General features: G+C 54.3%; 1 protein-coding gene across 2 annotated transcripts; it reads left to right on the top strand.

Annotated features, from left to right (window-relative positions):
* Positions 1-3,830: 3,830 nt before the first annotated feature.
* KCNJ9 (potassium inwardly rectifying channel subfamily J member 9) lies at positions 3,831-14,500 on the top strand. Of its 2 annotated transcripts, XM_081112692.1 has the most exons (3): positions 3,831-3,991; positions 6,915-7,874; positions 10,513-14,500. In XM_081112692.1, exons 2-3 carry the CDS (start codon positions 7,025-7,027, stop codon positions 10,854-10,856), a joined length of 1,194 nt encoding a protein of 397 aa, XP_080968818.1. In that variant the 5' UTR covers positions 3,831-3,991; positions 6,915-7,024; the 3' UTR covers positions 10,857-14,500. The 2 variants fall into 2 exon arrangements, with proteins under 2 accessions (XP_080968818.1, XP_080968817.1); XM_081112691.1 differs by lacking the exon at positions 3,831-3,991 and having other exon boundaries at positions 6,807-7,874.
* Positions 14,501-15,157: the final 657 nt, after the last annotated feature.

Below are 15,157 nucleotides of genomic sequence, written 5' to 3'. Positions count from 1 at the left end.
TTTAGTACTCACCTGAGGACATGCTTAGAGAGAGGAAGGGAGAAAAAGAGAGTGAGAGAAACATTGATGTGAGAGAGAAACATCAATTGGTTGCCTACTATACATGCTGCAACCCACACACCCCCACCCCCACCCCCCATCTCAGATATGTGCCCTGACCGGGAATTGAACCAGCAACCTTTTGGTGCACAGGACAATGCTCAACCACCTGAGCCACTCTGGCCAGGCACCAATGCCATGACTTTTAAACTTTGATCCACCTCCACCAAATTCTATAAAGCAAGATAGACCCGTGTACGAGAAGTCTTCTCACCCTCTAGCTCTGCTGAAAACAGCCCAAAGGCCAGCAAACCCCTCGGCCTCAGGAGCCCCACCGGGCACCCTCTGTCCTGGGTTGTCCTGGCTTCTTCCATTTCACTCTACTCTCCAGCCACATTCAGTGCTTCAACCACACCCTCGCTCTGCTCAGAGTTTTCTACGGTCCCATCTCCTTTGAATTTACAGGCATTGTTCCAGCCCGGCTGGCATGGCTCAGTGACTAAGCGTTGACCTATGAACCAGGAGGCCACGGTTTGATTCCCGGTCAGGGCACATGCCCTGGTTGTGGGCTCGATCCCCAGTGTGGGGCGTGCAGGAGGCAGCCAATCAGTGATTCTCTCTCATCATTGATGTTTCTCTCACCCCCTCCCTTCCTCTCTGAAATCAATAAAAGTATATTTTAAAAAAGGAATTGTTGTAATCTACCATGTCAGCCTCCCTGCTCCATTAATCTCATATCCTCAACCATCTCCTGTTCCCCATCATGCTTCCTCCCCCACCTTTGAGCTTTTACCCAAGAAGTCTCATGCTCTCACTCAAGGAAACTTCCCAGATGTGTTGACCCCAGGGCTGCCCACCCAGCTGTACAGTTTGTGGGCTGCACAAAGGCACCCACTGAGGGGGCAAGTTGAGAACTGAGCTGCATTTTGCTTGGCACTTCTTGCACTGTGGTTCAGAGCTGTGTCTACTGGAGGGATTCCCATTATTACTATTATTATTATTATTATTATTACCCAAAAGTACCACCTGCTCTCCAAGCTCCATGCTATACATGAGGAACGCATCTGCTGAGAGAGGTCTGTTCCAAGGTTCTTCACACACCAGCAATGTGGCCCCAGCTGTGCGCCTCCCTCAATATTCTCCAGTTCCAACCCCAGCTTCCCATCATCACAACTGTACTGACATATTTCATTGGTTCCTTGTGAAATTGCTTTCTTTATCTCACAATATCTGAAAGCTGAGATCTCACCCATTTTTCTGAATCCTGGGGTACCTGAGAAAGCTATTTTCCTCTCACTGTGGTCAAGCTCAGTGGTGAACAGGAATTGAGGTTAGAGAGCAGGTAACGCCCAGGACCTACAGGATCAGTAAATCAGGGAGGGGGTAGTAGCCCCTTCCTTGTCCACGAGGCCAGACCCAGGGCAGCCCGGACTGAGGCAGGGACTAGCTGGTCCTCCTTCTGGAAGGTCCTGCCAGCCCTGTGATGTCCCCCTCCAGGAAATGGGGCCAGTTCTATGCAAATGCGTTCTTGCCCAGGAGTTTGGTTTCTTCTCTCCCAGCTCCTGGCACAGTGGAACCAACATGAGCGGCCGCTTGGCAGGACAGAGAGAAGCAGGCTAGCAGTCCCAAGGCTCAGGTGACAGGGCCCGGCCCAGGAGACGGGGATGTTGACTGGGGCTTTAACAGCCCTCCTGATGCCAATCTCAGCCGAAAACTCGATATTTCCACTTGGAACAAGAAACACCAGCAGAGGGCTGGGGAGAGAAGGGCCATGTACCAGGAGTGCCCCCTGCAGGTCTCACTGGGTTGCACCAGAAGAGAGGAAGGCGGCACAGGATGGGTGGAGCTCTAGGAGATGCCTGGGATGGTGAGGATCATGACCAGGAGGAGGAGGAAGAGGGAGCAAGAATTTACTGAGTATTTACAATGTGCCAGGCATTGCCTCACATAATCCTCATGACAACCCCAAGGGATGGATAACATTGTTGTTTTCATATCGTAGGTGAAGAAACTGTTTAGAGAGGTGAAGCAACTTGCTCAAAGTCACCCAGTTGGTAGTGGACAGCTTTGGGATTGAACCCAGTCACTGCCTCCAGAGAGTATATTATTTAGTACCATCTTTCCCATCTTGCCAGTTAATTCCAGGAACTTTTATCCTCTGGTGTCCATTTCTATCTCTTCCTGCTCTTCTTGTTGAAATCTGGAGAATAGCCCGGCTGGCGTGGCTCAGTGATTGAACGTTAACCTATGAACCAGGAGGTCACGGTTTGATTCCTGGTCAGGGCACATGCCCAGGTTATGGGCTTGATCCCCTGTGCGGGGCATGCAGGAGGCAGCCAATCAATGATTCTCTCTCATCATTGATGTTTCTGTCTCTCTCTCCCTGTCCCTTCCTCTCTGAAATCAATTTAAAAAAGTATTTTTTAAAAAAAGGAATCTGGAGAGCAGATTAATAATAATATCAATAATAACAACACCCAGTGTTTGTATACCACTCTCTGCTTTTAATTATTTCCCTGGAGAAAATGAACATTGAGGTATTTCAATTTCTCCAAAATCTTTCCTTGTTTTAATCAGTATTCCTACAGCTATTTCTATACAGTTATGATCAACTTATAAGAATTTTCTATGTAAGAGTGTGCCTGTAGGCACATTTACATATATAAAATAGTAACCAATTATATTGATATGCCACCAATATTACTGAGGCAGTGTAACTTTGTGAGAATAGCATGGGAGGGGGTGGCACAGGTGTGTGTTTGACTGTCATCTCTGCCGTTATCCAAACTCTGTGACATGTGGTAAATCACTCACCTTTTCTCAGTTTTACTTTTTAGTTTTTCATTTAAAAATGAAGCAAATAATACTTACCTCATTGGGTATCTCCCAGGGTTCTTAAATGAGGTATGTATCTACTTCATAGCTGATGCTCAACAAGTGATTAGCAGTAGTGTTAGTACTATGCGTGGACGCGTCTATCTCCCCCTTGGACCAGGAGCTGTCCTGGGTAGAGACGTTAATTTCTGTAACCAACCCCACCTAGCACAGTTCTTGGCACTTGGACTCCATAAACGTTTGCTGAATGAGTAGTTAGTAAGCCCTAACCTAGCCGTTTCTCGCGGTTGGACATCTGAATTGTTTCTAGACTTTCTAACAGAATTAACTTCAAAGGCCTGTGTATCTATTGCCTCATTCGGTCTGCACGCCTGTGAAGCAGGGGAAAGGCCCACACCCTGTGAGAGATGGAACAGCTGTGGCTCTGGGAGGGAGGGGACTCCTATGGGCCACATCACAACTTAGTAACACGGGTTAGAGCCCCTGGCCCAGCTCCCCTTCCTTGGGGGAGCTCTTTCCCTCTCGCTCTCTCTTTCTGGACCACGGGGGCCTCTCCAGAAATAGACTGTGATGCTCGGCCTGACCTGAGAGCAGCAGGAGGCCCCTTGGAAGTGATGAGCTGCCGGCTCCCACACGGCCCTTTGAGTCCCCAGGAAATCAAACACCGTATTCCCAAACGGTCAGGGCCTGCGTTTTCCCAGAGCAAGGATCTTCCCAGGAAAGAGCAAGCGTGCAGCTTTTTCCTTTTTCTTTCTTTTTCTTTCCTGAGGGGGTGAGAAGGCAAAGCTCTGAGCTGTCCAAGAGGAGGGACTTTGGCTAAAAATAACCATGGCATGTGGCTCAGCCTCTAGTGGTACCCAGGACTGGGGAGGGAAGGGGGATGCTCTAGAGCTGTCGCCAGACTGGTTGCTGTGGAAACAGGAGAGGAGCAGGGGAGCCTGGGAAGTGGGTATGACACAGATAGCAAGTCCTAGTCAGAGCTGCCGCTACATTTAGGAGAAACAGCGTGTCCTCGGTGGCTCTCACCCTCCAAGGGGACGGGTGTGGGGCCGTCTCAGGGGCATGGACGCTCCCCTCCAGGGGTCTTTGCTGCCCGCTGCTCTCCTCTCCACGGACTGTGAGTTGAGTTGCAGGGAGGGGAGGGGGGGGTGGGCCCCTATTTCCATGGCAAGTGGGGGTTTGGGGAGAGCTGATTCCTGAGGGAGTTTTTCACCAGATCTCCTTCCAAAATATAAGCCTCCTTGCTGGCGAGCACTTCCTAGGGGAAGAAAGCAAGATCCAGGAAGATGTGGAAAGGGGTCAGGGTATGCACGAAAACTAAAAAGCAGTAGGCTGGAGGAGCAAGACTCTGGAGGGAAGGTATAGAAACCAGGTCTAAACCAGAGCACCTGGGATAGAGGGAATAATTCCACACCTGTCCTTCCCCACTGAGAATGCAGCCCACTCGGGAAGGCAGCAAGGGGACCCCATCAAAGGAAGGCTCACCTAGATCCCTGGGCAAAGGGAGTGAGAGTTCTGGGGGATCACTCTGGGGCTCCTTCCCCGCCCCTGGGCTGAGAGGTTGGTCCCAGCAGGCCAGCTGGGGGTCAGATTACCTGAGAGAACACCTGGCCGGCCCCCTGAAGCTGGAATGAGTGGGGCCCCCGTACTTGTCTGTATGCGCTGGGGTCTGTGAGCCGCCAGGGCTTAGAGACCACTTCCTGGGGCATCCTGGGCTGAGGGATGGGAAGGGAAGCCCATTGTTGGGGGAGGGGAAGACCCTAATCTGCCATTGCATTGGGGCTCCTAGACCCTGTGTCCCCTGACTCCTCCTGGAAAATAAAATTGGGGGTTCCCTAAGCTCTAAGACACCTTGTGTTGGTTGCTCCTCTTGTGCCAACTCACACACACACACACTCACACACTCACACACACACACACACACACTCACACACACACACACACACACACACTCACACACACACTCACACTCACACACACACACACTCACACACACACACACACACTCACAGCCTCCAAAGGTCTAGCTGCAGAGTTCCTCACCCCAGACCTTAAACTCTGGAGCGCTGGGTTTGGGGTTACATATCCAGGCTGCTTCTCCCCAGGGCCTGGGCGAGCATGCAGGCACCTGTGATCTTCATGCCACACTCCTCCCTCCAAACCCACCCCGGCAGCTCCGGTTTCCGTGAAGTGGGGGCAAAGGATGATCCCAGGAAGAAAGGCCGATGGAGAAGTCTCCAGTCCGCATTCCAAGCCTTTCCTTGTGTGGTTCACACCTCCTACGGGCCCTGGGGGCCTGGGGAGGCCCCGGACTGCTCTCTCGGCAGATTACAGCTCCGAGAGCTCCTTCCAGAGCAAGAATTTGAGGCAAAGTCAGGTGGAATGTGAGCTTTGGAGCATGGGGGGGGGGGGTGTCTGTGAGGACAGTCAGTGGGAGGTAGGGTGTTGTGGGAGGAACTGGAGGGGAGGGGGCATAAATGTGGGTGCTCCGTGTTCACCGGCCCTGCTTTGTTACATCTCACGGAGAACAGGAGAGCACAGGGATGCAAGCTGAACTCCGGGTGAGCTTGGCGCTCCCTCTGCCCAGCATCTGTGCGGACGGCATGTCCTTGGGTCCTCGGCCCATTCCAGGCTGTCCCCGCTGTGGAAAGAACCCGGGAAAACAGGGTTATTCTGCAGTAGCAACGGGCATGGTTCGTGCTCAGGGAGGTTTCCAGCGGGGATTTCCTGGTGTGGGGGTTTCAACCCTCGCCCTGGAGACTGTCCCCTACTCTCCTTTGTACGCTTGTTGAGGATAAGATGTGGGTGGGGGTGGAGCGCGTGAGTGAGGTCCAGGGAGGCAGGACTGGCAGGGCTTCCTGTGTCCGTCTTGAGGTGAACTTCAGAAGACCTGGGTATGGTTAGACCGTCAGGGTGAATTGTGGGGACAGAGATTAGGGCACTGGCCTGACAGCAGCTAGGGAGCGGGTGCAGCAGAGCAGCGGTTTCCAACCCAGATGCCAGGGCACGCCGCAGTCTTAAGATGCAACATTCAACTATGTACTCAGGAGCACTGACCTCTTTTCCCTTAGATTGTCCAATTAAAAAATTACCACAGCCAACCCAACAATAGCCGTCCGGTGTGAGTGAGTCAAAACTATACCTATTTTTCTGTCAGAAAAAGTTCCGGTGTGCCGCAGCATTTTGGTAATTAGCTTCTGTGTGCCACGGGATGGAAAAGGTTGAAAATTGCTGCTGGAGAGGAAGATTAACTGCCCAAGGAGCCAAGGAGGCCACGGGCTAATGATACCAGGAGTCCGCTCCCCTGCCTGGGCCTTTCGCCCTGGGAGGCCCTGGAGGGCTGCACACCCTGGTCAGAGGTGGAGGGCCACGATCTCGGCACCGCCTCGCCCTGGAAATAATCATCACACTTGGGTAGTGCCGTCCCATTTGATCCTCATGATGCTGTGAGCTGGGGGAGCAGCGAGGGTTGTATGTATTGTCCCATTCTACTGATGTGGAGACTGAGGCCAAAAAGCAGGAAGGGCCAGGCCAGCGTGGCTCAGTGGTTGAGTGTCAACCTATGAATCAGAAGGTCATGGTTCCAACCAGAAGGTCATGGTCCGTCCCTCCCCCCACCCTCCATCAGGGCACATGCCTGGGTCACAGGCTCCATCTCCAGTAAGAGGTGTGCAGGAGGCAGCTGATCAATAACTCTCTCACCATTGATGTTTCTCTCTCTCTCTCTCTCTCTCTCTCTCTCCCTTCATCTCTGAAATCAATAAAAATATATTTTGATATATTTTGGAAGGAGGGAGGGAAGGAAGGAAGGAAGGAAGGAAGGAAGGAAGGAAGGAAGGAAGGAAGGAAGGAAGGAAAGGAGGGAGGGAAGAAGGGAGGGAGGGAGGGAAATAAGGGGAGGGGAGGGGAATGGAGGGGAGTGGAGGCAAGAGGAGGGGAGGCGAGGGGAGGAAAATACAGGCAGGAGGGCTTCCCTCCGGGCACCCAGCCCCGGCTGTCGCTGCCTCTCCGTGGCCCGGTTAACTCGGTCCATCTTTAAGCGCCTGCAGGAGCCGCGACGCTACCGAGAGGCGGCGGACCGCGGCGGTGCGGACCCCGGCGGCGCGCGTGGGGGCGCTGACCCCGACCCGACCCGGACGCTGCGGGGGCCATGGCGCAGGAGAACGCCGCCTTCTCGCCGGGCCCCGAGGAGCCGCCCCGACGGCGCGGCCGCCAGCGCTACGTGGAGAAGGACGGGCGGTGCAACGTGCAGCAGGGCCACGCGGGCGAGACATACCGCTACCTGACCGACCTGTTCACCACGCTGGTGGACCTGCAGTGGCGCCTCAGCCTGCTCTTCTTCGTGCTGGCCTACGCGCTCACCTGGCTCTTCTTCGGCGCCATCTGGTGGCTCATCGCCTACGGCCGCGGCGACCTGGAGCACCTGGAGGACGCGGCCTGGACGCCCTGCGTCAACAACCTCAACGGCTTCGTGGCCGCCTTCCTCTTCTCCATCGAGACGGAGACCACCATCGGCTACGGGCACCGCGTCATCACCGACCAGTGCCCCGAGGGCATCGTGCTGCTGCTGCTGCAGGCCATCCTGGGCTCCATGGTGAACGCCTTCATGGTGGGCTGCATGTTCGTCAAGATCTCGCAGCCCAACAAGCGCGCCGCCACGCTCGTGTTCTCGTCGCACGCCGTGGTGTCCCTGCGCGACGGCCGCCTCTGCCTCATGTTCCGCGTGGGCGACCTGCGCTCCTCGCACATCGTGGAGGCCTCCATCCGCGCCAAGCTCATCCGCTCGCGCCAGACGCAGGAGGGCGAGTTCATCCCGCTGCACCAGACCGACCTGAGCGTGGGCTTCGACACGGGCGACGACCGCCTCTTCCTGGTCTCGCCGCTCGTCATCAGCCACGAGATCGACGCCGCCAGCCCCTTCTGGGAGGCGTCGCGCCGCGCGCTCGAGAGGGACGACTTCGAGATCGTGGTGATCCTGGAGGGCATGGTGGAGGCCACGGGTGCGCGGGCAGGAGGCGGGCGCGGGCGGGGCGGGGCGGGGCGGGGGGGGGGGTTAGTCCGAGAGGCTGGTGGGGGGTGAGAATACGGAGAGACAGGGGGACCTCGGTTGGCCAGGGCATGTAAGCAGAGTGACCCCAACGAGAAGCCGGGGGATCCCCGAAGCGGCCCTGGCCGAGGGGTCTGCCCGTGGGCTCAGGGAGAGGGCTGTGATCAGTGCTTCTCTGTCCGGCGGCTCCCACGCACCTGACACCTCCGAGTTCATTCAATCTTAACGAGCACCTCTCCAGGGGAGCTTGTTATTGTGCTCGTGTTTCAGAGGAGATTGCCCAACGGAAGGTTAAGCAAGTCGTCTGCAGCCACGGGCTATTCAGCGGCCACGCCTGGAGCGGGCAGGCGGTCTCGCCTGGGTGTTTAGAGCTACAGGTTGGAAGGGGGCGGGTCTGAGAGTCTGGCCCAGGCCCCTGGAATTTGGTGGTGAGGGTGTTCCCTGACCTGAGAGGCTGGCCCAGGCTGGCCTTTAACGAGAGGTTGACACCTGGTCTCACTTCTGCCTCAGTTTCCCCATCCATCCAAAGAGTCTCAACTTCCACCGACAAAGGAACTAGGTGCTCTTAGCATTTCTAGTGGCTCCGGGAGGACTGGCAGCGCCCTGTGATGTCAGTGCCCCCAACTCAGGCTGCACAGTGAAGGCCCTGGAGGAAGGCAGGAGAAGGTCAGAGCCCGCAGTGAGGCCCTTCAGGGCTTGAGGTCTCCGAGCAGGAGGCGGCTTCGAGAACTGCAGGTGGATGGCCGAAGGCCCACGTGGTTCCGGCCACTGTTGTCAGAGCTTTTGCACTCTGCTGGCTTCTCCCACGAGCCTCTTCTTGGCCCCTTCAAGCTGATCCTCTACCCACACCCTCTGCCTCGTGTTCCGCTTTTCTTCTTAACCACCCCCGGGGCCTCCTAGCTCTCTCCCTCCCCACTCACCCCACCCCCTTTTCTCTCTATCCCTCCAGCTCTGTTTTGCCAGTACCTGAGGCAGCCCCTCCCCTACAAGGATGTTCCTGCCCATCCCTCTTCTCCCTGTGCACCCAGCCCCTCCCTCTCTCCGTCTCAGCCCCCTGTCCCCAGGGTCCCTTTGGCCTCTTCTTCTCCCTCACTGGAAGCTTCCTATCCCCGCCTTCATCAAGGGAAGGAAGGCTGCAGTGACCCTGAGGTGTCTGGGTGGGACTTGCCCTGGTGAGAGCCAGTCTGGTCAGCTGGTGTTCACCCTGCCCCCCTTGTTCGGAGGTGCAGGTGGGCTGAGGTGGAAAGGAGAGGCCCCGGGGGAGGAGAACCGCTTGCCCTAGGGGTGTGCCCACCCAAGAGGGAGGACCGGACACAGGCCCAGGGCCAGGAGGGTGGGGTGGAGAAGATAGGGATGGACCTTGTCTGACTTCTGGAGCGGCAAAACTAGAAAGGATGGTATTATTTTGAGTGTGAGAGTCAGGATCCAAAATGCTTTTGAAAAGCAAGAATAATGAGCCCAAATCCAACAAGATGACATTTAAAAGGAGTAAATATAAAAGTCTACATTTAGACTTTAAAAAAAATCACTTATGTAAGCACAGCATGGAAGAGCTCTGGTGAGAAAGAAGTGGGGGTTTGAGTTGGCCACAGGCTTCATGTCAGAGCAGTGTGATCCAGCTTCCAACGCGTTTATGTAATCTTGGGCCCTATTGGCTAGACTCGCAGTGGTTCTCAACCTGTGGGTTGCGACCCTTTCACAGGGGTCGCCTAAGACCATCGGAAAACACATATATAATCACGTATTGTTTTTGTGATTAATCACTATGCTTTAATGATGTTCAATTTGTAACGATGAAATTGGGGGTCACCACACATGAGGAACTGTATTAAAGGGTCCCGGCATTAGGAAGGTCGAGAACCACTGCTCTAGAGCATCATGGCCAGAAGAGAGCAGTGCGAAGCCCTCTCTCATGCAAGGATCAGGCCTCAACTGGACTCCTTATCAGAGAGTGCTTAATGGATCCTCCTTGGCCATTCTGGTTTACAGTCAAGAAAGTAAAATTTTGGAAACCCAGGTCACATGAGCAGTGGTGACAGGGATATTCAGCCTGAAGAAGAGAAGATGGGATGGAACCTCTTTCAGATACTTGAAGGGGTGTCATACGGGAGGAATGAAACCAAAGGGTGGCAATCTAGGGAGGCAGATTTTAGCTCAACTATTACATCCATTGCGCAAAGGAGCGAGCACCTTGCAAGGTGGTGAGCTCTCGATTCTGGGAGGTAATTGAGTGCAAGCCAGATGCCCACAGTTGGGAATGCTCCAGTGAGAAGCCCTATATGGAGAGGGACGTTGGACTAGATGATCCCCAAGGTCAATTTTAAGGTTAAGCTTCTCTGATTGGCATCCCCAGTGGAGAGGCAGGGAGAGGGCGGGTTGGAGATGAAGAGGGGCTGTACGAATGGACGAGAGATGAGAGAACTGAGCAAGTTCAGGAGTTGGGAAAAGGGAGAAAAGTGGGCGGGACCAAAAGGGGGTGGGGCCCTCGGGGAGGGATATGAGGCAAGGTGTTGGGAATCAGGTCATGGAGCGAGAGGCAGGAGAGAGAAGCCCGGGGCTGGGAGCCCTCTGACCCATGCCCTTCCCCCCAGGAATGACATGCCAAGCCCGGAGCTCCTACCTGGTGGACGAGGTGCTGTGGGGCCACCGCTTCACATCAGTGCTGACCCTGGAGGACGGCTTCTACGAGGTGGACTATGCCAGCTTCCACCAGACTTTTGAGGTGCCCACACCCTCATGCAGTGCCCGGGAGCTGGCCGAGGCAGAGGCCCGCCTTGATGCCCATCTCTACTGGTCTATACCCAGCCGGCTGGATGAGAGGGTGGAGGAAGAGGGGGCAAAGGAGGGGGCAGGGGAGGAGGTAGAGGGAGAGGCGGGGGCTGACAAGGGGAAGAATGGCTGCCTGCCCCCGCCAGAGAGTGAGTCTAAGGTGTGACCAGCTTTGCAGACCCCTGTGGCAGGATCAGACACAGGTACCTAGGGCGCTGGATAGTGGAGGTGGAGGAGTCCAGTGAGGTGCCTGGGAACGTGCTAAGGCTGGAGAGGCCCCTCAGAATCTCGAGTCCAGGATCCAATGTGGAAGGAGGCATCCTGATATCAAGAGAATGGAGGGCAGGGAGCGTGAACTGACCAGCCTCTCGTGTTTGACCTTCACATCTGCTCATGGGTGGATGGATGGACAGAAGGATAGACTTATGTGGATTGGATGGGAAGGTGGAAGCAGACAGGGAGACAGCTAGTGGATAGGTAAGAGGACCGACAGACAGGTGGTACACTCAGGGCTGCTGCTAACCCACTGAGCATCTTTGTACAAATTCTAAACAGGCACCCTTTTCCTCCAGACTGACACCACCCCAAACCAGGGTGAGTGGCCTGGGGCACAGAACGTGGGCTGGATCTTAGCCCGCACTCACCTCCTCAGCCTGCTTCCCTGTGCCTGGCACACCTGTCTCACCGGATACAGTAGCCCAGCTGACCCAGAGGAGAGAAAACTAAATGGAGGTGGGCAGAGCTGAGGAGGCTGCCCTCCAGGCTCCACCCCTACCCCTGTGGCAGGCTGAATGGGAGGATGAGGGGCCATAGGAGTGGCTCAGCAGGTGTGAATGACTTTGTCTGTTGCACAGGGAAGCAAAAAGTAGGGAGCTACCAGAGCTGGGGCCCTGGCAAAGGAGTGAAATGTCATAAACACCTTGGTGATGGTGGAGGGCAGAGAGGGGTTCTGAGGAGGAAGAGGGCCAGGGAGAGATTGAGGTGAGTTCACTAGAGCTGGGACACAGGGGCCCTTGGGAAAGCAGAATTAGTGAGAAGGAGTCACTCATACCATTCATAGGGTGCCCTTTGGGCTTAGAACACTGAACTGGGCACATAGGGATGGACAGTCCGAGACCCATTTCCTATCTCGGAATATAGTGCGCCTGGGAAAAACAGAAATACTCCCATGGCATTTGTTTCAAACGGAGAGCCTGAGCAGTCTCTGGGCAGGGGTAGAAGGGTTTGGTAATCTGAAATCTCGGGGTTGAGCAAGGCACGGAGAATGTCTAAGCCAGCCGTGGGCAAACTACGGCCCGTGGGCCGGATCCGGCCCGTTTGAAATGAATAAAACTAAGAAAAAAAAAAGACCGTACCCTTTTATGTAATGATGTTTACTTTGAATTTATATTAGTTCACACAAACACTCCATCCATGCTTTTGTTCCCGCCCTCCGGTCCAGTTTAAGAACCCATTGTGGCCCTCGAGTCAAAAAGTTTGCCCACCCCTGGCTAAGCCATCAGCTGTAATACTTGAGTGTGCATCAGCGTCACCTGAAGGGCTGTGGAAACTGGCTGTGGCCCCACTCCCAGAGCTTCTGACTCAATCGATCTGAGGCGGAGACCAAACATTTTCATGCCTAACAAGTTCCCAGGTCACGCTGACATGGCTGGAATGCGGACCACAGTTGGAGGGCTCCTGCTCTAAGCGAAGACCTGGAGATGGAGCACACAAGCTGAGGAGAAGCTGGGGGATCTTGGGGTGGAGACTGAGATATACAGAGTGGAATCTTGTGTGGGGAGAGGTACCCCGAAACCCAGGCTGATGAGTTTAACTCTGGGCCCAGGAACTCCCCCATCCGTGGAAACTGGGAGTGACAGCTAGAGAGTGTTGGGGGAAGATAAGCAGGCATTTCAGATAGGAGGAGGCAGTGGCGGCCCTGAGGTGGGAGCTGCAGCAGGAAGTGGCAAGGAGGGAACCCCCTGGGCATTCTTACTTTCCCAGTAGCATCTTCGCTGCAAGCATTTTGGCCACAAACATTTTCGCCACATACCTGATTGGCTATAAGGCAATTCTGCCATTAAAAAGAAGGAGACTAAAGGGCAGAGAGGATACATGGTGATGGAAAAAATAAAAGACTTTATTGCAAAATACAAGGTATTTGAGTACATTTTAAAAGGGTGCGGCCTCGTGGCAGTACTGCACAGGTCACTGATTTTATTTTGTGGTTGTACGTAACTACTTGGCTTAGTTCTGTGGGAAATGTGGGTTCCACTCTGCGCCTTCAAAGAGGGACCTTGGTCTCTCTTTCTGCTCCCAAGGTGCTGTCTTTCAAAGTAAGAAACCAATTTTGGGGGCAAATCATCGTTATCTGGAAGAAATGCTAACTATTTTTTAAAATATATTTTTATTGATTTCAGAGAGGAAAGGGGAAGGACAGAGAGAGAAACATCAATGATGAGAGAGAATCATTGATCAGCTGCCTCCTGCACACCCCCTACTGGGGATTGAGCCCACAACTCAGGCATGTGCCCTTGCCTGGAATTGAACCGGAGACTCTTCAGTCTTCAGGCCAACGCTCTATCCACTGAGCCAAACCAGCTAGAGCTGAAATGCTAACTATTATAAGACCAGCATCCGTCTACTCGTCACTGAATAGACCACAATGGAAACTAGCTAAGATTTATATGCAGTTTAAAAATGGGAGTACTGCAAGAACTTTATGAATGGAGAAATGAACCCAGAATGACAACTAGACTTAAATGAATGAATTCTGCTGAAGGTGATTGGTAAATGGAAAAATGAAAACAAACAAACAAATACAAAAATACCCCAAACTGTCAAACAGTTATTTTATCCCTCTCATAGCAAAATTGCCTTCTGGCCAGTTAGTTATGCATTGAAAATGTTTCAGGCAAAAATGCTTGCAGCGAAGATGCTACAGCGAACACACCAGATACATCCTTGTGGGATTACATGTGGGAGAGAATGTTAGAGAAGTGAGACATCCAATATCTGGCTGTGTCTGTGGCTTGCGGTCTGCCCAGCGGGGACGGGAGACCCCGCAGGGCCATTCCCATTCCACATCCACCCTTCCTGGTTCATCCCAGTCTCCAAGGGCAGCCCCCCCCCCCCCCCCAGATGGTGAGGGGAGAGCAATGGCAAGTGGAGAAGCAGAGCTCCCGGGGACCTGAGGCTGGCCTCCTGAGAGAAAAGCGTGTGCCCCAGCAGGCATGCCTCTGACACTGGCCACACCCCTCTCCTGTCCTTCATTAAAAGTCTGGGGAAACACCACAGTCTGCTCCAGTCCAGGCTGGGAGGCCGAGGCCCTGTGCCTCCTGGAAGCAGACATGTGGGTCTCGGGAGTCCATACCAGTTCGGGTCCACTCAGAAAGGATGTCTTTGCCGCAGGTCACAGGGCCACCTGAGCCAGCATCAGTCACAGATGAGATCCTGGAAGCCTAGCGTCACCTGAGGAACAAATGTGGGGGTGCAGGATGGGCTTAATTCCATGAGAAAGCTGGAGTCTGTGCGGGAGGCAGGGCTGTCTGTCCACACACACACTCACACGGTAATTAATCCATTGCAAGTGAGTGGGCAGAGACACGGGCGGGATGGGAGGCACTGAGACCACCATGCCTGTCCTCGCCACTCGGCACCGCTGGGTGCAGTGCAAGGAGTCGGGAGACCTCGGTCTAGTCCCGACACTGTCACTGATGAGCTCTGTAGCTCTGGGTAAGTCACATCCCTTCTCTGGGCCTCCGTTTCCCCATCTGTAAGAACAGCATTTAGCAAACCAGTAATGCTCAATAAATGTTTAAATAACTGAAATGGGACTGCAAGAAAATTATATACATACGTAATGATTTAAAAAAAGAGTAGACTGCCCTTACGGTGCAGTGTAGCAAGAATCCTAAGATTAAAGATCCCTTCGGCAGAGGGTGAGGTAAGGCCTGGGTGCCTGCAGGCTATGGGGCGGGTTGGTGCAGGGGCTATGGATACACAGGCCTGCCCTGGCTGCTGTGTACCCACCGCCCAAGCAGGGCTGTGCTCTGGGGCTTCTTCTTCTTTTTTTATTGATTTCTGAGAGGAAGGAAGAGGGATAGAAACAATGATGAGAGAATCATTGACCGGCTGCCTCCTGCACACCCCACACTGGGGATTGAGCCCACAACCAGGGCATATGCCCTGACCAGGAATCAAACCGACCTCCTGGTTCATAGGTTGACGCTCAACCACTGAGCCACACCGGCTGGGCCTGGGGCTTCTATTCTGTTGCTGTCAGACAGAATAATGAAGATCCCAGGAAACGTGCTGAGGCCCCAGGGCCCGTGGGAGGAGTCAGGTCCAGGACCAGCGGGACCAGCGGGACCAGCAGAATGAGCGTGCAGGCGCTACGGGGAGCTCAGAGGGGGCACTGGCCCCTACAACCGAGGAGAAGCTGGGAGCGGGGCCCCCTCCCCTCTCTGTGCTTCCCTCCCTGAGTAG

The sequence above is a fragment of the Myotis nattereri genome (genome assembly GCF_964212035.1).
Source record: "Myotis nattereri genome assembly, chromosome: 18".
NCBI lineage: Eukaryota > Metazoa > Chordata > Mammalia > Chiroptera > Vespertilionidae > Myotis > Myotis nattereri.
This window is presented reverse-complemented; position numbering and strand designations above follow the sequence as displayed.

Bases quoted from the DNA above. Each gene is read 5' to 3' on its own strand.
- KCNJ9 (XM_081112692.1), top strand. From the start codon at position 7,025: ATGGCGCAGGAGAACGCCGCCTTCTCGCCGGGCCCCGAGGAGCCGCCC. The intron at 7,875-10,512 runs GTGCGCGGGCAG...CCTTCCCCCCAG, and splicing joins GGGCATGGTGGAGGCCACGG to GAATGACATGCCAAGCCCGG.